The 22,850-nt window shown below is 45.5% G+C and overlaps 1 protein-coding gene across 5 annotated transcripts in view; it reads left to right on the top strand.

Moving 5' to 3' along the window:
* SLC66A2 (solute carrier family 66 member 2) overlaps window positions 1–20,987 on the top strand; it is a 68,768-nt gene extending 47,781 nt beyond the window's left edge. For 4 of the 5 annotated variants that reach the window (XM_076330665.1, XM_076330663.1, XM_076330666.1 and 1 more), the window contains one exon: window positions 17,778–20,987. In XM_076330665.1, the coding sequence (XP_076186780.1) occupies window positions 17,778–17,985 (208 nt within the window). In that variant the 3' untranslated portion in view covers window positions 17,986–20,987. Of the gene's footprint in view, window positions 1–1,496; window positions 1,628–17,777 lie in introns of all 5 variants that reach the window. The other variant, XR_012994686.1, reaches the window with a different exon arrangement.
* Window positions 20,988–22,850: the final 1,863 nt, after the last annotated feature.

Here is a 22,850-nt window from a genome sequence, read left to right as displayed (position 1 = left end):
AAATATAAACTGACAAAATAGAAATGGAGAATAAGGTTACAGTACGTGGCCACATCTGATCAGGGTATCCTGCCAGACTCCTCAAACATTGTGTCGTTTCTGAAAAAAGGTGGCAAACAAATAACCTGACAGCCCCCCTCCAGTCACCCCTTTCTGTTTAAATGAGAAGTTGAGGATATCTCACGCTTGAGGTAGCGGTCATTTCCTGATAAACAAACTTGGAGACTAAAGTCCGTGAGAGAGGTAAGTGGGACAGGTGGCTGTGGTGGCAGGCAGGATACCCTTTGGGAGTCTGTTGTGAAAAGGGTCCCATCATCTCGCCTCTGTATTTCAATCTGCCACTGCCTGAAAAGTCCCCTACTGAAAATGTGCTCAGTGCCTGAAGTAAACATCCAGAGGGCATGTGCAGCTGAGTCAGTTATGTTTATTGTAACAAGGCATGGCTGGAGTGAAAGAATCACAATTATGTGCATTGTAGTACTCCTGAGAATGAGTCTTCCAGTTCTTTGATATCTCTATTCTGCTAGATCTAGCTCCTTATTTCTTATTTTTATTTATGTCTTCATTTCTCCCTACTTCTCTCATTTTCCTTCTTTTTGTAGCAATATCACTACTAGGTCCTGTAGTTTCCCTCTCTGTTCTCTGAGAGAGCAGAGTCCAAAGAAGAAGTTGGAAAGAGATGGAAACAATAACAACAGAAAGGAGATGCATGCTGAGTAACAGCTTTTGTGGCAGGAAGATAGTGTAATATGTCCTGGTGGGCTGATGATTGAAGGGTGGAAATTTTCCCATGATTAAGGAAACAAAACTAAGCCAGTCAAAGGAACAGAAATTTTCATGATGTTCACTTTGACAATTCATCTGATTACTTTTGGAATTAGTACTTTATAGAAACTTAGAGCTCTGTTAAAGCGTTTAAGTACTTTTGAATAGTTGCAAACCTAAATAGTACAGTCATAGTTCTATTAACTATGGTACTAACCTTGACAGAAGTGCTTTTTTAATGAACTGTGGTACAAGTTAATACCTATCAAGGAAATAATCACTTAATTTAATCTCCAGTCAGTTCAAGAACTAAACTAGTTCTGTCTTGTCACCTAGTAAAAGAGTAATTTAATGACATTGATTGTTAATTAGGATGGATTAGAATCATGAGTATGATTATGTTTGCATCGGTTAGAAAAAGGAGGAAAGCAACCTCAAAGCTTAGGAGCTTTGGAATATAGGAGGCATCCTGTTATATGGGAAAAAAGCATTATGAGGTTAAAAGATTGCTCATCACTTGTAATTTTTTTTTTTATATTATGTGGTAAAATATTTCAAGATCCTGATATCAAAAACACCCCTCTGCCCATCTTCCAGGAGGCAGAGATGCTGACTCTGCTACAGTTGGGTTCTGATGCTCCTCATATTACTAACTGCTTTTGCTTTGTGACAAAAAAAACGTACAGACAAGAACTTTTTCTGTCATTTATCTTTGTGTCCCCACTCCTAAGATACTTGCCTCCCGGTCGCTTTCCCCTTCTAATAAACTGCAGTCATGAGAAAAGGCAGTGTTCAACATGAGGCAGTGGAGATGGAGGGAAGGTTGGCACTGGATCTGGCAGCAGCGCTGCTGCACACAGAGGTAAGGACCTGCTGGTCAGTTCACTGGGAGAATCGCATCCTTGTGGGGACAACAGATTTTGTGGAGCTCCTGCAGGGCGGAAGCATGTGCTTTTGTGCAGGGGTGGGGAGAACCTCATCTCTGTGGGAGGCATGGGCTCATGCAGGCATTGGTGTTATTATGCACCCTTCATAATCCCATCAGACCTCCCTCCACCAAAGGAGGAGGGTGGAGGGTGTTCCTCTGTATGTCTGTGACAAAGCTGTAGGTGTGCTGTCCTACACAGGGATGTGTTAACCCTGGGACTGCACAAGGGTAGATTTGCTCCAGGGCAGTCTGTTGTATTGCATTCCTGTCTGCTGCCCAGGCCTGCTCTGCTCTGGGAAAAATAACTGCCTTTCATTGAAAGTTTTTCACAAAAGCTCATCAAAATCACCTGGCAGTGATCCTTCTTGACTGTCAGCTGCTGCTCCAACCCCATGGAGCAATGGTTTCTTTTCAGTCAGTGCTTGGAGTTCAGAGCCGTTGGATGGCAGAATCTCCCCAGGTCCAAGAAAGAGGTCTGGCAGTAGGACTGAGCTGGACTGCATATCTTGAAGTCTCAGAAGCCACGCTCCAGGTGATATTCAAATGTGCCCATCAATGGTTAGCTTGGAAGCATGTGGGTCCAAAAAGCAAAGTCCTCTTGCAGCAGTTGTTGAGCTCCTGGTGTGCACTGTTGTCTCTTCCCCGGCTGCACGCTGGGCATGAGGCAGCACAGGCTGTGCCTGACTCGGGGCTGCCTGCACAGCTGCAGGGTTGGAGGGACAGAACCAGGGAAGGGCTGTGTCGTCCCTCTGCCAGTTGTTTTCTAGGTCTCTCTTCTAGCCCGTGGCCAGTTTTCAGTCTGCTTGAAAGGAACCTCCTTTCTGCACATCTTCTGTCTATTGCGTCTGGCTGACATTGGGTCAAAGGCTCAAAACCTTGCCACCCAGAGACAGCTGGCACAATCAGTTACCCTACTTATGTGTTGATATGATCCTGTCTTGAGAAATCTGGCCTGAAAAGGCTGAATGAGGAAAATCTCATTATTGCATTCCATCAGATTATTGTGCGATGAAATAAAGAAAATATTAATTTAGTCCCTCCTGTGGCAGTACTGTGTCGATCACTGTGATTATCCTGTTTTAAAAATCACAAGTCACTGAAGGAGAAACAGTCAGCACTTATTGTCTCAGAAGCCAAGAGTTGCATATTTAAGAATGCTTTTCCATTCAGAAGTGTTTTATGAGGTGTGCTGCAGCTGTGAGCTAGTTACGAGCAGGCATTTATCTAAAATGTATCCAGTGAAATAAGTGCAGTGTAAAGAGGTATGAAAGAAAGAAATTATATTAAACGTATATCCTGAGATATTATTCCCTCTTTTCCCCATAGGTAATATAAAAAATACTAGAAGACAGTATTTGTTAGGGAGATAAAATTTTGTTGTGGGGTGCTTTTATTTAGTACTGCTCTATAGCTTTTTCCTTTATGACACATGCAGCTCTTTATATAATTTTTTAAGAGAAGCTTTTGACTTCTGAGGACAGCGTTTGTCCCAGAGACAAATCCTGGCTTTATTCAAACTCTGTGAAGATTAATGCGAGCTGCTAGATTTTTCTGCCAGTATTGGATTAGCCAGGTGCTGTGATGAACAGATGTGGAAGGCTTTATTCAGGACTGGCTAACCAATGTCTGGCCACCTCCTCTAGTGAGATTTTAGATATAAGGAGATTGGGCAAGTGCTGTAAAAATGCCACTGCTGTGGTTTCTTGGGATTTTTTAGCCTGAGGGGATTTTTGAATAGTGAATAGGTAAAACAGCTCCAGTGAATTACTTCCTTTGGAGTTCTGCTGTTTAGAAGAAAACAAAACCCTAATCTAGAGAGAAGTAGCGAGAGTTGTGGAAGTTTCTGCTCAGGCACTAACTATGCATTAGCTTCTTAACTAAAAAATAAACTTAGTTCCATTGAAAAGAGATGTTAGATGCAATCGACATCTGTTAGAGCAACTTTGTTACATATCTGCGCTTCTTTGGGGAGGTTCAGTAAAGGAGAAAGAGAAATTAACTGGAAAAGGACTTAAAAAGTGCTAAAAAGAAGGAAAGTTGAAAGACGATGATGCAGGCAATGGCAGTATTGATTTTTTGGGTTTTTTTTCCCCCCAGCTCCTTTTTCTCTCTGACAGAAATTGCATGGATGAGAGCAAAATCAAAGAAATAGGAGTAGGGATAATGGATGCCTACATGAGAGATTTCCTTTTCTGAGTATGCCATATACATAAAGCAGACACTGGCCAGTACAATGGTGGCCTGAGTTAGTGCCTTGTGTCCGGTCCGCAACTAATACCAGGGAAGCTGCTGAAGAGAGAACTGTTTCTCTCAGGCTTTGGAATTGTAGCCTCCAGATGCTGATATAACAGTGCCCACTCTTATTCTTAAAATAGTAGCTGCTTTTATATATTAAACAGTCAAAATAGAGAAGGTGGAAGAGGAGTACGGGAAGTGGGGGCCATTTAGTTTAAAAAAAAAAAAAAGGCAGAGTGGCTTTGTGGGTTCAAATCATCTGACCCAACTGAGAAGCAGTTTTTCATTACAGAAAGCATTGTATAGACAATCATAAGGGACTAAGTTATAAAAGAGAAAGTGGTTTTCAAGAGAATAATTAGGAACTAAAAGGTAAATCCGGGACCCTGGCAAATGGAGAAATGAAGGTCTTAAGTGTGAGCCAGAAATACATTGGGTAAATGAAAAATTATTAGCACTACTTAAAAGTGGTTTGTACCTACGCTTAATGTTGTTTAGGCCATTCATATAGGCCACTGCCATAGGCAGTTTCACTGCATTTCCTATTGCACTAGGTTAATCAAAACTGTCACCGTGCTTACAAATTGCCTATTTTAAACTATTCTTATCATTTACTGTAGTTCTATGATTGTATTAATTTGTCTTACTAAATGTTCTTTCTTTCTACTCAGATCTTTAGTTTTCTCTGTGGGTCTGCAAAAATCCTTGTCCTTGCTTCTGAGGCTCTAGCCAGCATTCATACAATTTTCTGGGGAAGTTTTACTTGTTTCATTGTTTTGCTTTGGTGACATTTCTTCTTTTAGTACTGTGGCACTGATCAGCTGGTTACTGTTGTCCTTTATAGTGGCCTTTATATAAAATAGTCTGGGACTATTTTTTTTGGACTTTGCATACACATGCAGGTTTGCAGGAGTTTGGGAAGTAGTCAGTGAACAATTTTCATGACTGGATGGACCAGGTTTTGGTACAACTGTAAGGCTTACCACTTACAGCTTCTCTTCTCTCTTTCCCTTTCCATTTGTGGTTCTAATAGACACCAGGAACATCAGATTCCCTTCCTGAATCTGGCTGTTTTAAGGTTAAGAGGTTGAAGAAAGTGGTCTCTGATCCTCAGAAGATTTCTAGTTTCTTCTCCCTTTGAAGCGTTACTACATCAGGAAATAAAACAGGCTTGGTCTCTCTTCAGTACACTCAGAATGAGGGCAGAGTCCTGTCAGCATGTGAACAGATAGATTGAAACCATTTTGTTCTGATGCCAAGAAGCAGACAGATTCTCTCCTCTTCTCCACACCCTCTTTTCAGTTACAGCAGACCTGTCATCTCTCTGCCTTTAATCCCATGTTCTTTCCCTTTCCTGTTCGGTCCTCCAGGTTCAAGGACCTGCACTTTCTGCTTGACTCTCTGCAGACATGTGGCCTGCGGGTTGCTGTGCTGGGGTCAGCACCGCGTTCACCTCCATGCTTGCCTGCTGTGTCTCCCCAGAGCTGTTCTCTCAAGGCCTGCAGCAGCACAATGTGAGGCTCCAAAGACAGTTCTTTGTGCCCTGTGCACTCAACGCATCTGAGAATTTCAGGAACTGAAGGAAGAGGCAGGTGGAAAAACCCAGGAGGGAGTGGGAGACCTTCCTTCCCTCATCCTCCCAGCACTTCTGGCAGTGTGAGCAGCAATATCCACTTCCCTTAAGCACTGTCCAGATTGTAGCACTGTGTAGACTGCTAAAGCTCTTGCACATATTGAACCTCTTTCTCATTTCTCTTCCCCTGGCACCTCATCCCATCAGTTCAAAAAGTAAATTCAAAGCAAATGACTTCAAACCAAAAACATTCATCTTTTACAAATAGTTCAAGGCTTCTTTACAGTAATAGGAATAAAGCACTGCTGGCATGTCTAATCAGTGCTCTCTTCAGTTGGTGCTTTTCTCTGTGCCCTGAAAATTTGAAATACAAGAGAAAATTTATTGTACTTCTCTTAGAAAAACATTCTGTTAAGTTTGGGCACTCCGTTTTCTGCTGGCAAGGAAATGTCATGCAAGGTATTTTGCATAGTTAAGGTCAGGTCTTGCCAAGCCACAAAAGGTCAGAGTTGAGCTTACCATGAAGGCACCTGAGAGATGAAAGTTTTCTAAAAATGTTTTTCCTCTGTTACCTAACAAATTTGGGAACAAAAGTGCCTCGATTCTTGAAATTCCAGCACCTGTATTGTTTTGCCAGAGTTTGCTGCAGTTGGTTGTGTAAGTGGGTAAGTTATCTGCTTATGTGGTTGCAGAATTGTCTCCCTCAGTGCAGCAGGACTGAGCAGGGTTAGAAATATGGAATGGAAGTAAAATGAGATTTGGGTTTGGAGAAATGTAGATTGAGATGCAAGGATACAAATATCCATAATTGTAATACTGACTGTGATGAAGATCTGTAAAGTGAGCACAGTGAGTAATTTAAGTGGTTAATAGATGAGCTAGAACAGCAGGAAAAAGAGGTTGGTAGAACTTAGGCCAGGACGTTACTTTACAGGGTGCTCCAGAAAGACGAGAGATTTTCTGTTACAAGTTGACCTGCAATGGTGCATTTGGTCCCCTGCTCCTCAGACACAGACAGACAAGCAAACAGAAGAAGAAGAGTGGGAAGTGCAGTGACTGACATGTTGGATGATCTGCCTGAAAACTGAGACAGGGGAGGAAGTGCTTGTAGCATTCTTGAGTGGGATGTAGAAACAAACAAAACTTGGTGTCAGAAAAAGCTGTTGCAACAAGGCTCAAAGGTACAGTTTTAATTTGTTACGAGGAGGATGCCTGGGAATGATCCATGTCCACATAAGGGAATGGAATTATATGCCAAGCAAGATGTCCTGGCATTGTCAGGTAATCTTTCAGGGTTGTGGTGGAAGCCCTGTCCCTTCAGATACTAAATCTTGTATTAGAGAATTTCCTAAAACAGGATTCATAGTGTGCAAAGGGGCAGATGGCAAGAGTTTGGGAATGAAGATAGGCTAGGAGATGTTAGTCCTTTTTGAACTGCAAAGCCCTACTCAGGCTGAAATTGTAAGATTTGTGTCATGCTACTGTGTGTGGGATGTGATTGTGACGCTTTTATTTCCTCCCTACAGCATTCAGTTCTGTCCACAGCAGGGCTTTAAAGCACCGCTCTGCAGCCACTGTGGGTCAGTGGTAATGCTGCACATGGGAAGTGGCTCAGAAAGAGTTGGTTTGTGGTGGCACCTTCTGACAAAGCACAGCCTTCCCGCTGGGATTTGCTTTGATGAACAGCACACAGGTGTATGGTGCATCACTGTCGCCATGAACTTCACTTCTGTATGTCTGTGCGCCCACGTGCATGTGGAAGGAAAGGGGAAAACCTGGCACTTCATATGAAGACTTAGGTGCTGACATGCCTTCCTATAGAGCTTGCAAGGGGTTATTTCCTTATAACGGTAAAGCATTTTTGAGAAGAATGTGAGCTTTGTTTCTTTCAAAAATCTTACCTTCCAGGCAGTAAGCTGACTGGAAGGTAGGACTTTGTTCCTGAGTGATTGCTCTTATTTTACACACTAGTGTGTTTGGGGTTTTCATTTCTCCAGTGTTTTCTTAGGATGTGAGAAGCATTTTACTAGCTGGAGGATGTGATTAATTCATGAAAAGTAATGACTGTAATATCATTAGATTTTGTCCTCGGGGGCGCTGGCTTTGGAGACAACCACTGAACGCTAGTCATCTAGAACAAGGTAAGCACTGGAGCTAGGACTGTTATCTTGTGTATGTTGACCGAAGTGGTAATTGCAGTTATTGAATTGGAATACTAAAAATGCGCTCAGGCTATGTACTGGTTACCATATGAAGATGAAGGGAAAAATGTGCTTAAATTACCTCAAGTTAAATTGGATGAAGAGTCTGATGATTTCTTTGTTGTCTAGGACAGGAAGAAAGGAAGATTTAAAAGTGTTATGGTTTGAGCCTTGGGATTCACAGCTGTGCTGAAGCAAAGCTCTATTCCCTCCCGTCTTTTTATTACCTTTCAAATTGAATGTGTCCCAAGTTATTTAGAACTAGAGAAGGAAATACACTGAATGGTGTTACAAAGGGACATTATTTTGCCATCTCTTAGCATTGGCCCTGCGGGGCATAGCAGTGGTGTCCCTCCTGGCAGCGGGCAGGCTGCAGCAGCCAGGGTGTGGGGGGCCAGTTTGCCCTGCAGGGAGGCGAGCCATGGGAAGGAGTGCTGCTTCCTGGGATTTGCTGCCGGCCGGCTGCATGGCAGCAGGGGCGTGGGGACAGCCCTTTCACCCCGCCTTTCAGTGGGTGGTGTAGGGCCCCGCAAGTGGCAAGATGACTGGTTCAGCTAGCTGTGCCAAGCGGCTGGAGAGTAGATGGGCAGCATGAGAGCATCTAGAGCAGCGTTAGTCAGCAGCTGTGCCTACAGCTCCATTGACTATAATGCCTTGAGCAGGAGGTGAGAGACAGAGAAAGGGGGACAGGTACCCAAGAACAACTTCATGAGTGAGATGCTGAAGGCTGGTGTAATTTAGGTGTGCTCTGCGCCATTTACATTAAGCTGACACTACTGTGTGCATTGGCAGCTGGCTGTATTACTGCAAGCAGTGCAGGGCATGATTTGCTGCCCCGGCACCTGAGGAAAGCTGCTCCCTGTCATGGCAGCAGGTCTCGAAGCTTCCAAATCCGCCAGCAGCAGAAGCAGAGCCCGTCTCATACGTGTTCATACCACATGTCTGAGCAGACCTGAGCTTTGCAGTCTGGCCAGCATCCATTTGTGTCTCCTGGCAGGAAGGGCGCTGGTGTGAATTGTGGTTCAAGTCTTTCCTCTGATCCACAGAAGAGATTTATTTTCACACCTGCTGCACAGACTTAGGGTGTTTGAGGCTGTTAAAACCTGCTGCCCTTCTTTCTGCAGCACAAGTTGTAGAGTACTAGAAATATTTTGTAGCTGTTAAGGGTTACCAGTTTCTGGACCCGTACAGACTAAACTTTAGGCATAGCTGCTTGAAATAGCCAGAGGCCATACCAGTGATCCTGGACTTATCCACCAGCCCCAGCCCCGTGTTGCGTGTCTTGTAGTTTCCCCTTGACTCTCCTTTGACAGACATGTTCTAACACATACTGGCTTTTGGGTGGGTGTGCTAAGCGGGGTCAAAATGCCTGACAGCCTGCTGCTCTTGGGAGTTTAGAAAACAGATGTTCATGAAGAAAAATAATTGACAAATAGCTGTTTACCCTATTTTTCCATAAAACTTTGTTGTTTATTTGTGAGTCTGCATAAAATGCATATATTAAAAAAGAAGCCACCAACAATCAATCACTTTAGACTGCATCTTTCTGGGTTTGTTTGCCTGACGGTGTTCCAGAGTGAAATCCTCCATTTCATCTTTCCTCAGTGACATGTACAGTCCTTGAAAATCACAGGAGCTTTCAGATAGTTTGCTCTTGTATTGCAGCCCTCTGTGGTATCCATTGCTCACAGATGTGGCTTTAACTCAACTGCTTTAGCTCAGTTCCAGAGATCCAAAATAAATGCTGGATCTCTCTTGCTGCATGCTCCTCTTAACTCCTGCTAGCATTGCGGGGCTGGACAAATGGCTCCCTCTGGAGATGGTCAGTGCTGCTCCAGCCTCAGAGGAATTGTTGAGAAGTGAGGTAAGGCGCTCTTGCCAAGGCAGAGCACGTAGGACTGGTGAACAGTTTCATGCTTGGATTCCCAGCTGGCTGTGCAGGATTAAAAAAGAAGATCTATGCTTGCTCACACAGAAGGACCTGTCTTAAGGTACACATGTTTAGTTTCCAGATTTTCAAACTTCAGACACTTTGGATGTCTGATCACAATGTTTTCTTCTTCTCTTTTTTTTTTCATTTTAATAATTTTTGGCAGGCTAAACAATTTGGTTAGCATCAGGAGAACTCCTTTTTTGTTAAGCCATATGGCTTTTTGTTAGGAACAAATGCTCTATTTATTAATTCTTGTTTGTTTTGTGCAGTGTTAAAAATACCATGGCATTTGGGTTTCATGTTTTCTGGTCTGTGTTTCACTGTTGAAGGCAGGCCAGCCTCTGATTGAAGTGCAGTGTTACGGATGCTTGCTGTCTTCTCTAAGTAGACTATTTTGGAGCTGCAAATGGGAGCTGAAAGTTTTCCAAAGTCAGGATCTTATAACTGAATCTGCTTTCTCTTCCAGACATGCCCATGCAAATGGCTTGTGGGAGGTAACAGCTTAAAAGGTTGCAGGAGAGATACCTTCTGTACCCTCTTCCTTGCTTCCCAAAACCAAATGCAGTGTTCAAAATACTCATTGACAGGCTGTTTCGATGTGGACCTTATTCCTGAAGGAAATACTAGCTTGTCAGCTCTTAAATGATTTTATTTTGCTTTTATATCCCCAGTCATTTAAAGAACTGTCACCATTTTTCAACATACATGAAAGTCAAGTGCTAATATATGACGAAATGTCTGAAACTGTGGCAATCTAAAAAGTCAGATTTTTGAATCCGGCATCACCTGTGTCTTGGTCTAGCACTTGGCCATGATCTGAGGAAGCTGTGGTCAACTTCCACTGATTCTTGAACAGAAAGAGTCCAGGCTAATTGTCCTCATTTTAGTTCCAGTTGCCTGGGATAGAAAGGAAAAAAAAAAGCAACTTTCAAAGTAGGTAAAGGTCAATAAATTATACTCATTTTTCTGTTACTGAAAATAACTTAGGATTTTTGAGTTCATTGACTGAGCACAATTACCACTACGTTTGTGATTGTAGCAGGATGTAATTACATCAGGGCAACACGTACCTCCTGTTGCTATTTGTGCTGAAACGTCTGGTCAAACCACTACATAATTTCTCAACGGAAGTCACCGTCTAATGTCTGGTTCTCTTTGTGTCTTCCAGCTTGCAGGGTATTTTTGGGTTTGTGTGTTAAGCTACAAACATGCAGAGTCATAACATTGATGTGAGAAAATCTACAGTGCAAATGGGAAGCGAGTACTGCTGTGTCTTTCTTCTTGTGTAGGTTTTGTGCTAAGTACCAGCCCATGTTCTGCAGACTGCTGCCCTGCAGGTCTGCTAATGTGCTACTGTTTGTAAGTTGTTTTGATGGATGGTTGCAACTATTCTTAAGACAGACTGGTTTACCAGGGAGGAGGAAGAGGGGGCTTCACATCTCTTTTTTTTTTTTTTTTTTACAAGATCCTTTTTTTAGTAGTTTTTGCTCTTTTAGATGAAGGAAGAAGAAAGGTGTAATGACCAAGAAGTGACTGATGTTGAGCAGAGCGTGCAAAGACTCCAATGGAAAATCAGAGATTTGAGACTGTCACAGCCAGGTTTTCAGCAGAAGGAATGAAGATGCTGAAAACCCTTGATTCGAGTAGCACTAGTCCTGGATATGAGGGGGGGGGGGCGTTGAGCCTGAGTATCTGGCTAATCTCATTGTTCTGTAAATTACTTAGCCTCTAGTACAGTTCCTCAAAGAGAAGCAACAGAAAGGCTTTTTTTTTTCTTTTGAATGCACTTTACAAGCTCTTGCTACATCTGAATAATTTCAGGAGTATTCTGTAAAAATTATGGTTCGTTGGCTGACTGCGGATATGGTGTACTAACAGGTGTTTTTTACCTCTAGTTGCTGTCACTTCAGAATTAATACACAATATACAAGGAACCTGAATGAAGCAAGTTGTTCCTTGAGAAAAGTGAATACTGTTTTCCAGCATGCCATTCATTTATTTAGCAAATGAAGATTGGTACAGTGTCTTTATGAAATCTGCTATCAGTGGTCGAGAACAGCAGCGCTGTAGGGCATTTTTATATTACCATACTAAAAAATAGCATTTAGCAACCCAGCCCTAGTCTAGTGTCTGATCAGAAATGATGGTGTCCTTCTGAGAATTAATTCCAACAGCAGAATAAATAGGTGCTCTTTCAGATTTTAAGAGCAGTTGAAAAATACCAGCTTTTCCTCTTTGTGGTCAATTGCAATTTACACAGACTTGACACTGACTGTTACTACATTAGCAACTCCTTGTAACGAGCTCAACTGTAAGGAAGGTTCTTGCTTTTAGGAGGTTTGTTGTCATTGGATACTGCAGTACTGATTTACATTACTGGGAAGTGCTATTTTTACCGCAAATCTGCTTCAGCCTCTGGCAATACCAGCTATTTCAGCGCAGTTCCTGCCTCCTGCCCCTCCAGTTAGCATCTCTGTTGTCACACAACTAAATGCTGCCATTTGTTTATTTCTGCCTCCCCGAATTGCTCTGTGGCACTGCTCACCCCTAACCCGCTCACTCATTTGTGCTAAGAGCAGTTGTGCTGTGTCCTACTAGACCGTATCCTCCATATCAACAAGGTGAGCATTTCCTGCCTTCCACGTCTCCCCAGCTTAGCTTTGGGCTATTTCAGGAAAGGTATCAGTTTATTTACTCCTAAATCCTGCTTTGCTCTGTAGTCAGTGCTGCGCAGAACAGCTTCGCTCACATGGCTTTGCAGATGTCAGGAAGATATAGCGTGAAGTTGGTCTTTGTGAGATAGGTTGGGAAATTTTTGCTGCCTGCAGCCTCCTTGTGCTGTGCTGTCCAGTCGCAGGCAGTGTTGATAGTGGGCCCTGACTGCCTCTTGCAGCAAAGCCTCATCTATGTTAACAGCGCAGCATTTTCTCTTGCACCGTGAAGCCAAGGGCCAGATGTATGCCAACAGGCTGCGATCTGCCAGCTGGGATCTGGGACCTGGCACATGGCATTGCAAAGGAGCAGAGCCACGCAGAGGGCTTGTTCACCACCGTTGGCAGCCTGCATTGAAGCCGCTGCTGTGTCATGTGGCTCTCTGGGAGACTCACGCTGTAGCTGTGATCCCACAGATTTTCCGTCACGTGGCATGCAGAGTCCTGCAGGGGAAGAAAGCTGAGACTAGAGGCTTGCCCCCTTTGGTGTATTGGTAGCTTGTTAAAAATGAGCCTCACACGTCTTACGGGAAGGGACTGGAGCTTCATTCAGCAAATGGAGGTTACAGCAGAGCAGTGGAAGAAGGGCTTGGGTGTGCTCTCCCCTTTTTCCTCTTCCTTTCCCACAACCAACTGAAAACTCCGTTTCTTTTGGGCAATAAACCCTCCCTTTCTGCACAGACACTGCTCTTTTCTCCTCTGGGCAGGTAAGAGGCAGCTATCTGACCAAGATAGGTTAGTTTCTTTCTTTTCTACCCCACAAGTAAGAATAAATACAAGAATTCCCTCTCTTCCCCAAGTTAGTGGGTGAAGTTGAGAAGCTGCGGGCAAAAACTGGCTTTTCTATCCTGTGTGGCATCCTGAAGTGACACGATAGCTGGAAGTATGAGGGCAGTGATGGTGTATCCATGCAATCAGTCACGCATAGTCATGCGTGCACCGTTGCATTATTGCAAATGACATCTGTGTATGCAGCGAGGACAAGGCAATTGCACAGCCCAAATAAGGGGGGAGGACCGTTACTATTGTACCAGAGTATCTGGAAATCAGGACGTGGCAGAAGCCATGTTGATGATGTAAACTTCATTCAGCCCCTCTCCCACCCTCCTGAAGCATGGGCCTGTGATGTGGTAGTGGGGGCAGGAGCAGCTCTATTCCCCCCTGAGATGCCTCGCAGACACTCGGGTTTCTCAGCAAGCTGAAACTTTCAGGCCGTGTGTGCAAACGGGTGCTGGTTGCGATGGGGGAGAGCTGACAGCAGTTGTAGCTTTTCCCCTCTCTAGGGCAGGCACTGGAGGAGTGAAACACATACTTAATTGGAGAGGGTGCTGGGGGCATCAGGGATGCTTGCAGACATTACAATGATGAGGGGGGGGTCCTGGGCCAGCGCGCACCTCTTCTGCTCATTCCCTAGCTTCACCCTTGTGATGGGTTGACCTTGGCTAGATGCAAGGTACCCACCAAGCTGCTCTGTCACTCCCCCTCCTCAACTGGACAGGGGGAGAGAAAAATATAACAAAAGGCTTGTGGGTTGAGATAAGCACAGGGAGATCACTCAGCAATTACCATCATGGGCAAAACAGACTCGACTCAGGGAAATTAATTTATTGCCAATCAAAATCAGAGTAGGATAATGAGAAATAAAACCAAATCTTAAAACGCCTTCCCCCCCGCCCCTCCTTTCTTCCCAGGCTCAACTTCACTCCCAGTTTCTCTACCTCACTCCTCTCCCCACTTCCCTGTGCAGGGGGACAGGGAATGGGGTTTGCAGTCAGTTCATCACACGTTGTCTCTGCTGCTCCTTCCTCCTCACGCTCTTCCACTGCTCCAGCGTGGGGTCCCTCCCATGAGAGACAGTCCTCCATGAACTTCTCCAATGTGGGTCCTTCCCATGGGCTGCAGTTCTTCACGAACTGCTCCGGTGTGGGTCCTTTCCACGGGGTGCAGTCCTTCAGGAACAGACTGCTCCAGCGTGGGTCCCCCACGGGGTCATAAGTCCTGCCAGCAGACTTGCTCCATTGTGGGCTCCTCTCTCCACAGGTTCACAGGTCCTGCCAGGAGCCTGCTCCAGCATGGGCTTCCCACGGGGTCACAGCCTCCTTCAGGCATCCACCTGCTCCAGTGTGGGGTCCTCCACGGGCTGCAGGTGGATATCTGCTCCACCGTGGACCTCCATGGGCTGCAGGGGGACAGCCTGCCTCACCATGGTCTTACCCACAGGCTGCAGGGGAATCGCTGCTCCGGCGCCTGGAGCACCTCCTCCCCCTCCTTCTTCACTGACCTTGGTGTCTGCAGGGTTGTCTCTCTCACATATTCTCACTCCTCTGTCCTTGCTGCTGCTGTTCCGCAGCAGGTTTTTTCCCCCTTCTTAAATATGTTTTCACAGAGGCGCCACCACCATCGCTGATTGGCTCGGCCTTGGCCAGCGGCAGGTCCATCTTGGAGCCGGCTGGCATTGGCTCTGTCAGGCATAGGGGAAGCTTCCAGCAGCTTCTCACAGAAGCCACCCCTGTAGCCCCCTCTGCTACCAAAACCTTGCCATGCAAACCCAATACAACCCTGAACACCTTGTCCCAGGCTGTACTCCTCTGTCTGTCCACCCCAAATTCAGGTCGTTTCCAAGGACTTTTGTCCCAAGTTCCCAGTTCTCTTCCGTTCCTGTCATTCCCTGTCTTCCTCCAGCCTCTTTTTCCTACCCCCTTCTCATCTGACCAATCTCTCTGCTCCTCTGATGTCTCCTTGGCTTTTCTCTGGGGCTCTTCATTGCCTCTTCTCACTTCTTGCATGACACTGTCCCCGTTTCCTTGCCAAGCTGTTTTTGGTTACCCCACGCACCTTTAGGTCTGTGATGGACATGCTCCTTTTGTCCAGTCCCAGCCTCTGCTCTGGAGAGCAGCTGGCACTCCCACAGTCACTGCTTTGCATTAACCCTGGGCTCCGAGAACCTCGGTGCAGCTGCAGTACTAAGGTTTTGTGGAACATCAAGTGTTTTGTATATTTCTATTTTGCATTTTTATAGTACCTTCGTGATTTGCAGGTTTTCTCTGCTGTTTTGTCCAAGCTACTGGACAGAGGAGGATGTATATTTTTTGATTCAGTGACAGACCGGTGGTGTTAGCTCTTTAAACTGTCTGTTAGATTTTTTTAAAATAATTTTTGCCAAGGACAAGTTCAGATTTTCCTGTGTATAGGGCATTGTCATGTCCTAGTAAGAACCGCAGGCGTGATGCTGATTTCCTTGGGTGTCTGATGTACAAGCTGAAGAGCGGGGCTCTAGAACATGCAAAGGCTATTGCAGCATGCACCAAGTTACCCAGTCGGTATTGCAGGCTGTTGAGTTCACAGGTGGCTTCCTAGCAAACCCCAGAATTACTTTGGCAAACTCAGCACAGCATGTGACACAGCTAGAGGTGTGCTTCTAGTGCTTGGCTCCTGCAGCACTGCTGAACTGCATGTGTCCATAAGGTTTCCTCCAGTGATTATTCTTTCTTTGGGGGAGTAAACCCTTTTGTAGGCTGTACATCTGACAGGGTGTATTTTCTCCTCCACATCTGCACTGTACCGTAGGGTCACTTTTAAAACCCAGCTAGCTTTCTCCATGGGGAATATGTGACAAATATCCTTTGCACGTTAAATTCCTATTCAGATATTTCATGGCATCCCTGAATTGCCTTTCTGTCAACAGCAAACAGTTTGTTTGACCTGCTAGGTTTAACATGTGCTTTTAGTGAGGGTCTCCAACCACGCCAGGACAGATTCACAATTAAATTGTGATCAGTTGCCCAGCAAACACTGGTAAGCTTAAAATCAGAGGAGGAGGAATGTTGGCTGCCTGCAAGCAAGGTGCCAGTTTTATTACCCTCAGAGTTTATCGCCCTTCCTAATTAAAATCCCAAGCAATCCCCACCACCACCTGTGTCTGTAAACCTCCCGTAAGTGTGACGTAAGGTGACTTGGTATGACTGGGAACATGCACAAGGCAGGTGGTGCAGGCTGTTTGCACCGAGCACAAATGACACTGTGGATTCAGCAGTTGTTCTCCTTCTCTGATTATTTATTTACGTTTTTAGAATGACCTTGGGTGGGGAATGACTGCTTACTCAACCCCATGTCCTTGCTTGCACTTCCACACAGAGACTTTCTTTGGAAGGTCCATAGGATTGTAGACCTGTTTTATGCTCTCAGTCACGTGACATGAGTTACAAAAAGGCTTGTGTTTCTGTAGTGCGATGGGGCAGTATAAACTGATGCTCTTGGCCACCCTTCCCATATGGGGAGAGAGTGGGCTGCAGCATTTGGCTTGCAATACCATTGTGTACTTGTGTCCAAAATACAGATTGTGCTAGCTCCCTGCCTGAATGTTGGAGAAATGAGCATTAAGTCCTACCCTGCTGCACGGGCCTGACTGCATTTGATGAATTGGAGTCAGTGCTGGCAAAAAGTAATTGCTCATGATTATGACAAATCATGCGCAATGCTCATACTGTGAACTACAAAGCTTTTGTCCACTACCGCTTATCCAGCTGCTTAAAAAGCTCTGCTGTTAAAGTGCATGAAGCTCGGAAACAGCCTTCAGGATCTGGTTGTTCACATTTTGTTGAGAGCACTGAAAAAAATTTGGTCTGTTTGAAGAACTTGCTTCTATTCCCCAGAGTTTCTCCTGATGTGGGGGAGCAGGAGCTGGACTACAGGACAGGGGATGGCTCAGCAGTACAGCAAGATGAAAGCAAGGATGGCTATTAAAAGGAAGTCTGAGCATTGCTCTTGATCTGTGTCCTTGATAAAAATCCCTAGTGATGTTCATCCTTCCAGTAATAGCTGCAGGCATGTCGTTTCCCCTCTTTCTGTATTACTCGATAATCTGTTTTTCTGGGTTTTTTGGTTTTGCATTTTCTGCAATAAGAAATGGTTTCTTGTATCTATCAGATGTGTTTGTTTCAGCAGATGCTAGAAAGGTGTGCATGCATGAGAGAGCAGTCTATGTGTTACTTCACCTTGCGTGAGCACAAAATTGCACGTGCAAGAAGTAACTGCTGGAATGAATTGCCTTTGTTTTCCATGCACTGTATTCACCATACTTCGGTTTATGGTCAGTGCTGTCAGCATGTGGCAGTCATGTTTACAGAGCACCACTGAGTCAAATATCCTAGCTGGATATTTTAAAATGTTGGATACCTTCGTAGCCACAGGCATTTGGAGCTGTAATTGCTGAGATAAGAATGCTGCAGTTTGTGGGGTAGGGAATTTGATCCTCCCTTCCAAGTACAGTGCTGCACGTCTTGGATAGGCACGCTGTCTGCCCTCGTTGAGGGGAGTCCCACTGTTGAGTATAAACCCTCGCTGAAGTAGGTGGGATCCTCTGGCACGACAGGTCTAATCACAAGCCAAGTTCTTCTCAATAAATAGTGTTCCCTTCTTTTCTGTCTTTTAGTGTCAAGATGGTGCTGATGTGGACCAGTGGGGACACGTTCAAGACTGTTTACTTCATCTTGAATCAGGCCCCTTTCCAGTTCTCCATCTGTGGACTCCTGCAGGTTTTTGTGGACATCGCTATCCTGTTGCAGGTTTACTTGTACAGCTACTACCCTCAGAAGCCTGTGTCCCACACTGCACACCCAGCCAGCACCAAGGCCCTGTGAGGCACTTAGCTGGACAAGTTGCAGGTCAACGGGTGCTGTGGAGTCAGCCATGGCAGCTCCTCTTCTGCTTGTAAATACTCCTGTGTTGCCGAGTTGAAAGCAGAAATGAGAACAAGGATTGAAAATCTGGCTGCGCTTCCAGCTCGGGAGGTTTTATTTTAAATAACTTGCGCTCTCTGTTTTCAGACTTAGCTGTACAGAACTGTTTCTTGGTGGGGGGAGGGGCACTTTATTTTTGCATATGTACCTATGAGCCTTATCAATTCACAAATGTTTGTATATTTAATCACAAGGGCTGGATGGTTTGTGTTTTTAATGCTATTTAAAAATGTTACACCACAGAAATTATAGGATATTTTGTCTGAAACTTTACCTATTTATATAATATAAAGTCTGTATATTGGCAGGAAGTTTGTGGCATATGCTAGCATTCAGTATCTCCATGATGTAGGAAGAAGTATTGAAGAGCAAATGCAGGAGCTTTTTCTTTTCTTCAAGAAGGGTGTCTGGTGAGCAGAGAAGGTGAGGGCGGGAGGCTCTGCGAAGAGGTGAGCAGCCAGAAATGAACCAGTCATACACAGTATAAAGCATCAGTGTGCTAAAGAGTGAACAGCAGCTGTTCACCCCCACTGCGAGGTCAGTGTGGCAGGCAGACACATCAAGGAGATGATGAAGGGGGTCTGAGTATGGATGATGCTGGAGCCACGTTTAGAGCAGGCACAGCCAGTCAAGCGGTCAGCCAAAAGGAGGAGCTAGCAGGAGACTGCAGGTAACTTAGGTAGTTATGCTTTGAAACGATGGGGTTTGGGAACAGCCCGCCCTGCACTCAGGGGGCAGCACTGCTCCTGCAGCTGTGCAGAGGACAGAGCTGGGCTGTAGGATGTCTTTCACAAACCAAGGGGCCAGCAGATGTGTGTTGCCAGTATTGCCAGGCAAGTATTTCTAGATGGCGATTGAGCCACAAAGGTAGAAGCAACTCCACTTCCATTGCCTCAAAAGGGGAAGTGAAAAAGTTTGAGACAGAGAAAAAGTCCTATCCTATGGAGTAGGACTAGCATATTACAGCTTGATTTGTTGAGGCCGAGATTCACGTTCTCGTTGTTTAATGCCAGACAAGAACCAGTTTATGTTTTGGGGTGTTTCTTGCATTGACCCAACAAGGAAGGAGTCCACGTTCTCCTTTTTCTATTGCTTAAGATCTTCTAGGCTCTTAGAAGAATAAGCAGCCTGTACTTAGACAGAGGGACTGAGAAAGCTGAAAGAGCGGAGAGTTTATTTATAAATGTAGATGTTGTCTGTAATGGCTGTTTGCCAGCGTAGGTCACCGTGCCCTTTCTGAGAACTGCACATGTCTAGCAGCTGCAGGTGGTGTGGACCCGCAGGGGGCTGTGACCAAGTCCCTGGGCTTCTGCCAGTTGCCGTCATGAAACCGCTGTGGTTGGTATGAGGCAGCCATAGCAAGACACTTAGTTCCAGGAACAGCTATGCCTGCACTGCTCTCATCTGGCCACAGGCAAGGTGTTAGAGCTGGGACAGATTTTTGAGAATCATTTTTTCTCCAAGGTTAGCCCAAGAGCTTATGTTTTCTTACCGATGGCAGCAAGTCTGAGGTTTAATAACTTCAGTGTGTAAATCAGATACTTCCCCTACCCTGTTTTATTTGGGAACATCATGATTTGAGTCTGGACTGTCTTCATTGGTGGCAAACTGTCCTCTGGAGGGGAAGCATCAGCAGGCTGCAGCAGTGGTTGTGTGATGCTCGGTTGGAAATGTCCATCATAAGACAGGGAAGAGTGGGCTGTCCCTGTGCTGCTTAACAGACTTGTGCCCATCTCACTCCCCAGGTAGCCCCAGGCTGACATCGGGGCTCCCACTGCATGTGCCGTCTGGTTTTGGAGCTGACATGTTGGTGGCAGAGGGCTGAGGCCCAAACCGGCAGGCTGAAGTCCTGCTCTGGGGCCAAGCCGTCCTGCCCTTTGGTGGGGGCACTGCTGGAGGTGGAAGGAAGGGTGTCCTTGGGAAGTCCCTCCTGCCCCGGCAGATCCAGTCGGATCTGCCTGAGTAAAGCAGAGCTGAGGAGAGCTGCTGTTCCTGAGGGCTGGGCACCAAACGCTCTGCCCGGGCACTGACTCCACGCTCTTTGTTTGATACCATACTCTTTTAGGCCTGAAGTGACCTTACAAAGACGATGTACCTGGCATGGCAGACTATGAATGTTTTGTTCCTCTCTTTTCTCCAATGTTCTGGTTGTGTTACAGGAACATCTGGGCTTTTGTCTTTTTTAATTGAAAACTTACTTAACAACTGGCTTCTCCGGTATGCTGCTTTAATGAGGATTGTATTTCTACTGTATGCAAACAAACACCTTCTTGTGTGTTTTAATGGTCTGAAGTTTTTTTTTTAATAACTTGTAATGATAAGATTTTTGTATATGGTGGTCTTTTTCTAATATTCTATGAAACGGGGATATAAGAAATAAATGGCTCTTAAGAAATATACTTCTGTATGTTATAGCTTCACCTGGGAGTGCACAATTTGGCCACCTCTTTGGGTTTAAACTACAGGTATTACTGAGGATAAAACAGTTGTTTTTTCCTTTCGGGACTCTTCCCTGGGCAGATTCTTGAGCCTGTCATCAGTACCTGAACCAGCGAGCTCTGCAGACCGGTCTCATTCACACCAGAGCTGCAAATGCTGGAGGAGAAGCCAGTGAAACCATGTCTAAAGTTCTCTTCTGTATGTGGCATTTAGCAAGGCAGGACTCTTGGCCAGGAACTCTTGAACTTCATCTTGCAAGATACTTTAGGGACAAAATGTTACAGAACTTTGTTTTTGTTCTTTAATTGTCAGGAAGTGTCTGTATCAATGATCATCTCAGAGAATAAGAAATCAATTACTTTATATGTACTTTAAATACATCTCTTTGAATGTATGGCACATTTCATGGAGTTTATTTTCTCTGTCAGTTGCAATGTTTTTTTAAATAAAAATTACCTATTATATATAAATTGCAGTGTTGCTTTGTTTTGTTCAGATATAAGATGCATGCTTCTTAACTCTTATTATAACTCATCTTGTCTAAAGCATTGTCTGTAGGAATAATTAACATGCTTTTTCCTCCTGATGGGTGGGTAAGCACAAGGCATAATTTGTCTTGAGGTCATGATGCACGACAGGGATTCTGGATTTCTGTCCCCTGCTCTTCCATACATCCTGGCATAAACTTACTCTCATGACCACTTAACTCTTTTATGCTTGTGATGCCCACAGCAGAAACAAATTACTAACAGGTTATTATGTAGCTTTAAAAAAACCCGCTGTATCATGCAAACTGCATAATGAGGTCAAAGACGGGACACAGCTGAAGGACATGCTCTTCGTAGCCTCTGCATGGAAGACAAGGAAACTGAGTCTGTCATCTCATGGCCAACCGCTGTGCCAAGAAGAGTTTTGACCTCCCTCCCTGTTGATTCAGGACGTGAAAACAAGCCACGACAGTCAGGACCAGCCTTGCGGCCGATGTGTGGCTCCTGGGCCCTGCCGGGCTGCTGTTGCAGGCTGTTGGGCTGCTGTTGCAGGCTGTTTGGCTGCTGCGGGATGGGGAGATGGTTTGCTGTTGCTGCGTGCAGTGGCTGAGGAAGCTGGAGAAGGGGGGTCGGTGAGGAGAGAGGACTGGGAGCACAGGAGAGAGGGTCGGGCAGGGCAGGAGGAGAGAGACTGAGCTTGCTCAAATAAGGGGCTGAAGGGAGAGACTCCTGGAGGGGAGGGAATGAAGAAAAACCAAGACCTGGAAGGGCAAAGGTAGGTAAATCAGTGAAGTGGGGTTAAAGGAGGAGGAAAACAAGGGTGGGGAGTAAAACCTGCCTGCTCTGTTCCAGTCTGTGGGCAGTGGAGACCATGGAGGGCAATGGCCCAAGCAGTTCCCACAACAGCTGAGCCTGCTCATTACCCATAGTGGTTGCACCACCTATCCCAAACAGTACTGGTGTTACTGGCTGCTGCTCTGGCACTCACTAAGGGGAAGCTAATGGTGGGACTGGCTCTAAATGAAACAATGGGGAGCCCCTTCAGTAAGTAGGAGCTCTCACAGCCACCTCCAGATGCTGCAGCAGCCAGGGCAGCAGCAGGGCCCTTGTCCTGCTGGCTGGTGCAGCACTGGCCCTGGCCTCAGGGCAAAGCTCTCCCTGGGTCGTGCAGGGCAGGCAGCACTCTGTGCTGTGGCTCCACAGGGCAGAGATTTCATGGTTAGATGTTTGGGTGCATGTATCTACATCTGTAGTTAGATGCAATTAAAAACAATTTAAGACAAAAGGCAAAGCTCAAATTCGGCACTGGGCAGTAAAGCAAAAGATGGCCCACAGATGCTGTTTGTTAAATTTGGTTGTGATCCTTAGCTTAGGCTTGAGTGCCAAGAAGGCTTCAAGGACCTGACTGGCAGCTGTAGCTTTGTTGGTGGCTTTCTGTAACAGAAGGAAGACATTAATGTGTAAATCAACAATATGCCAATGAACACACTGCCTGGATACCTGTGCCAACAGCAGTAAATAAGAGACGTGGACTAGAACAAAATGTGAGGCACACCCTGGAGCAGGGGCAGATCTCCCTGGAAACAGCCTTGTAAAGCAGCCAGGTCCCAAGCAGATGTCAGCATCTGGAAATGCCCTGACAGCAAACACAGACTTAGGAGTTCAGACCCCATCCTGCCCCAGTTTACGTGGAGTCAGCTTAGCTGTGCTGGGAGACCAAGGGGCTTTGCTCAGCCTCAGATGGGCCAGCAGAACCACACTGGATTTCTCTACCCATCAGCCCCTCCATCTGCCTCTTTCCTCTTCCGCCCCAAGGCTTCATACTCAGTTCTAAGGCTG

This window comes from Aptenodytes patagonicus, chromosome 2, assembly GCF_965638725.1.
Source record: "Aptenodytes patagonicus chromosome 2, bAptPat1.pri.cur, whole genome shotgun sequence".
Classification (NCBI taxonomy): domain Eukaryota; kingdom Metazoa; phylum Chordata; class Aves; order Sphenisciformes; family Spheniscidae; genus Aptenodytes; species Aptenodytes patagonicus.
Note: the sequence above shows the minus strand (reverse complement) of the source record. Positions and strands in the feature narration are given on the sequence as shown.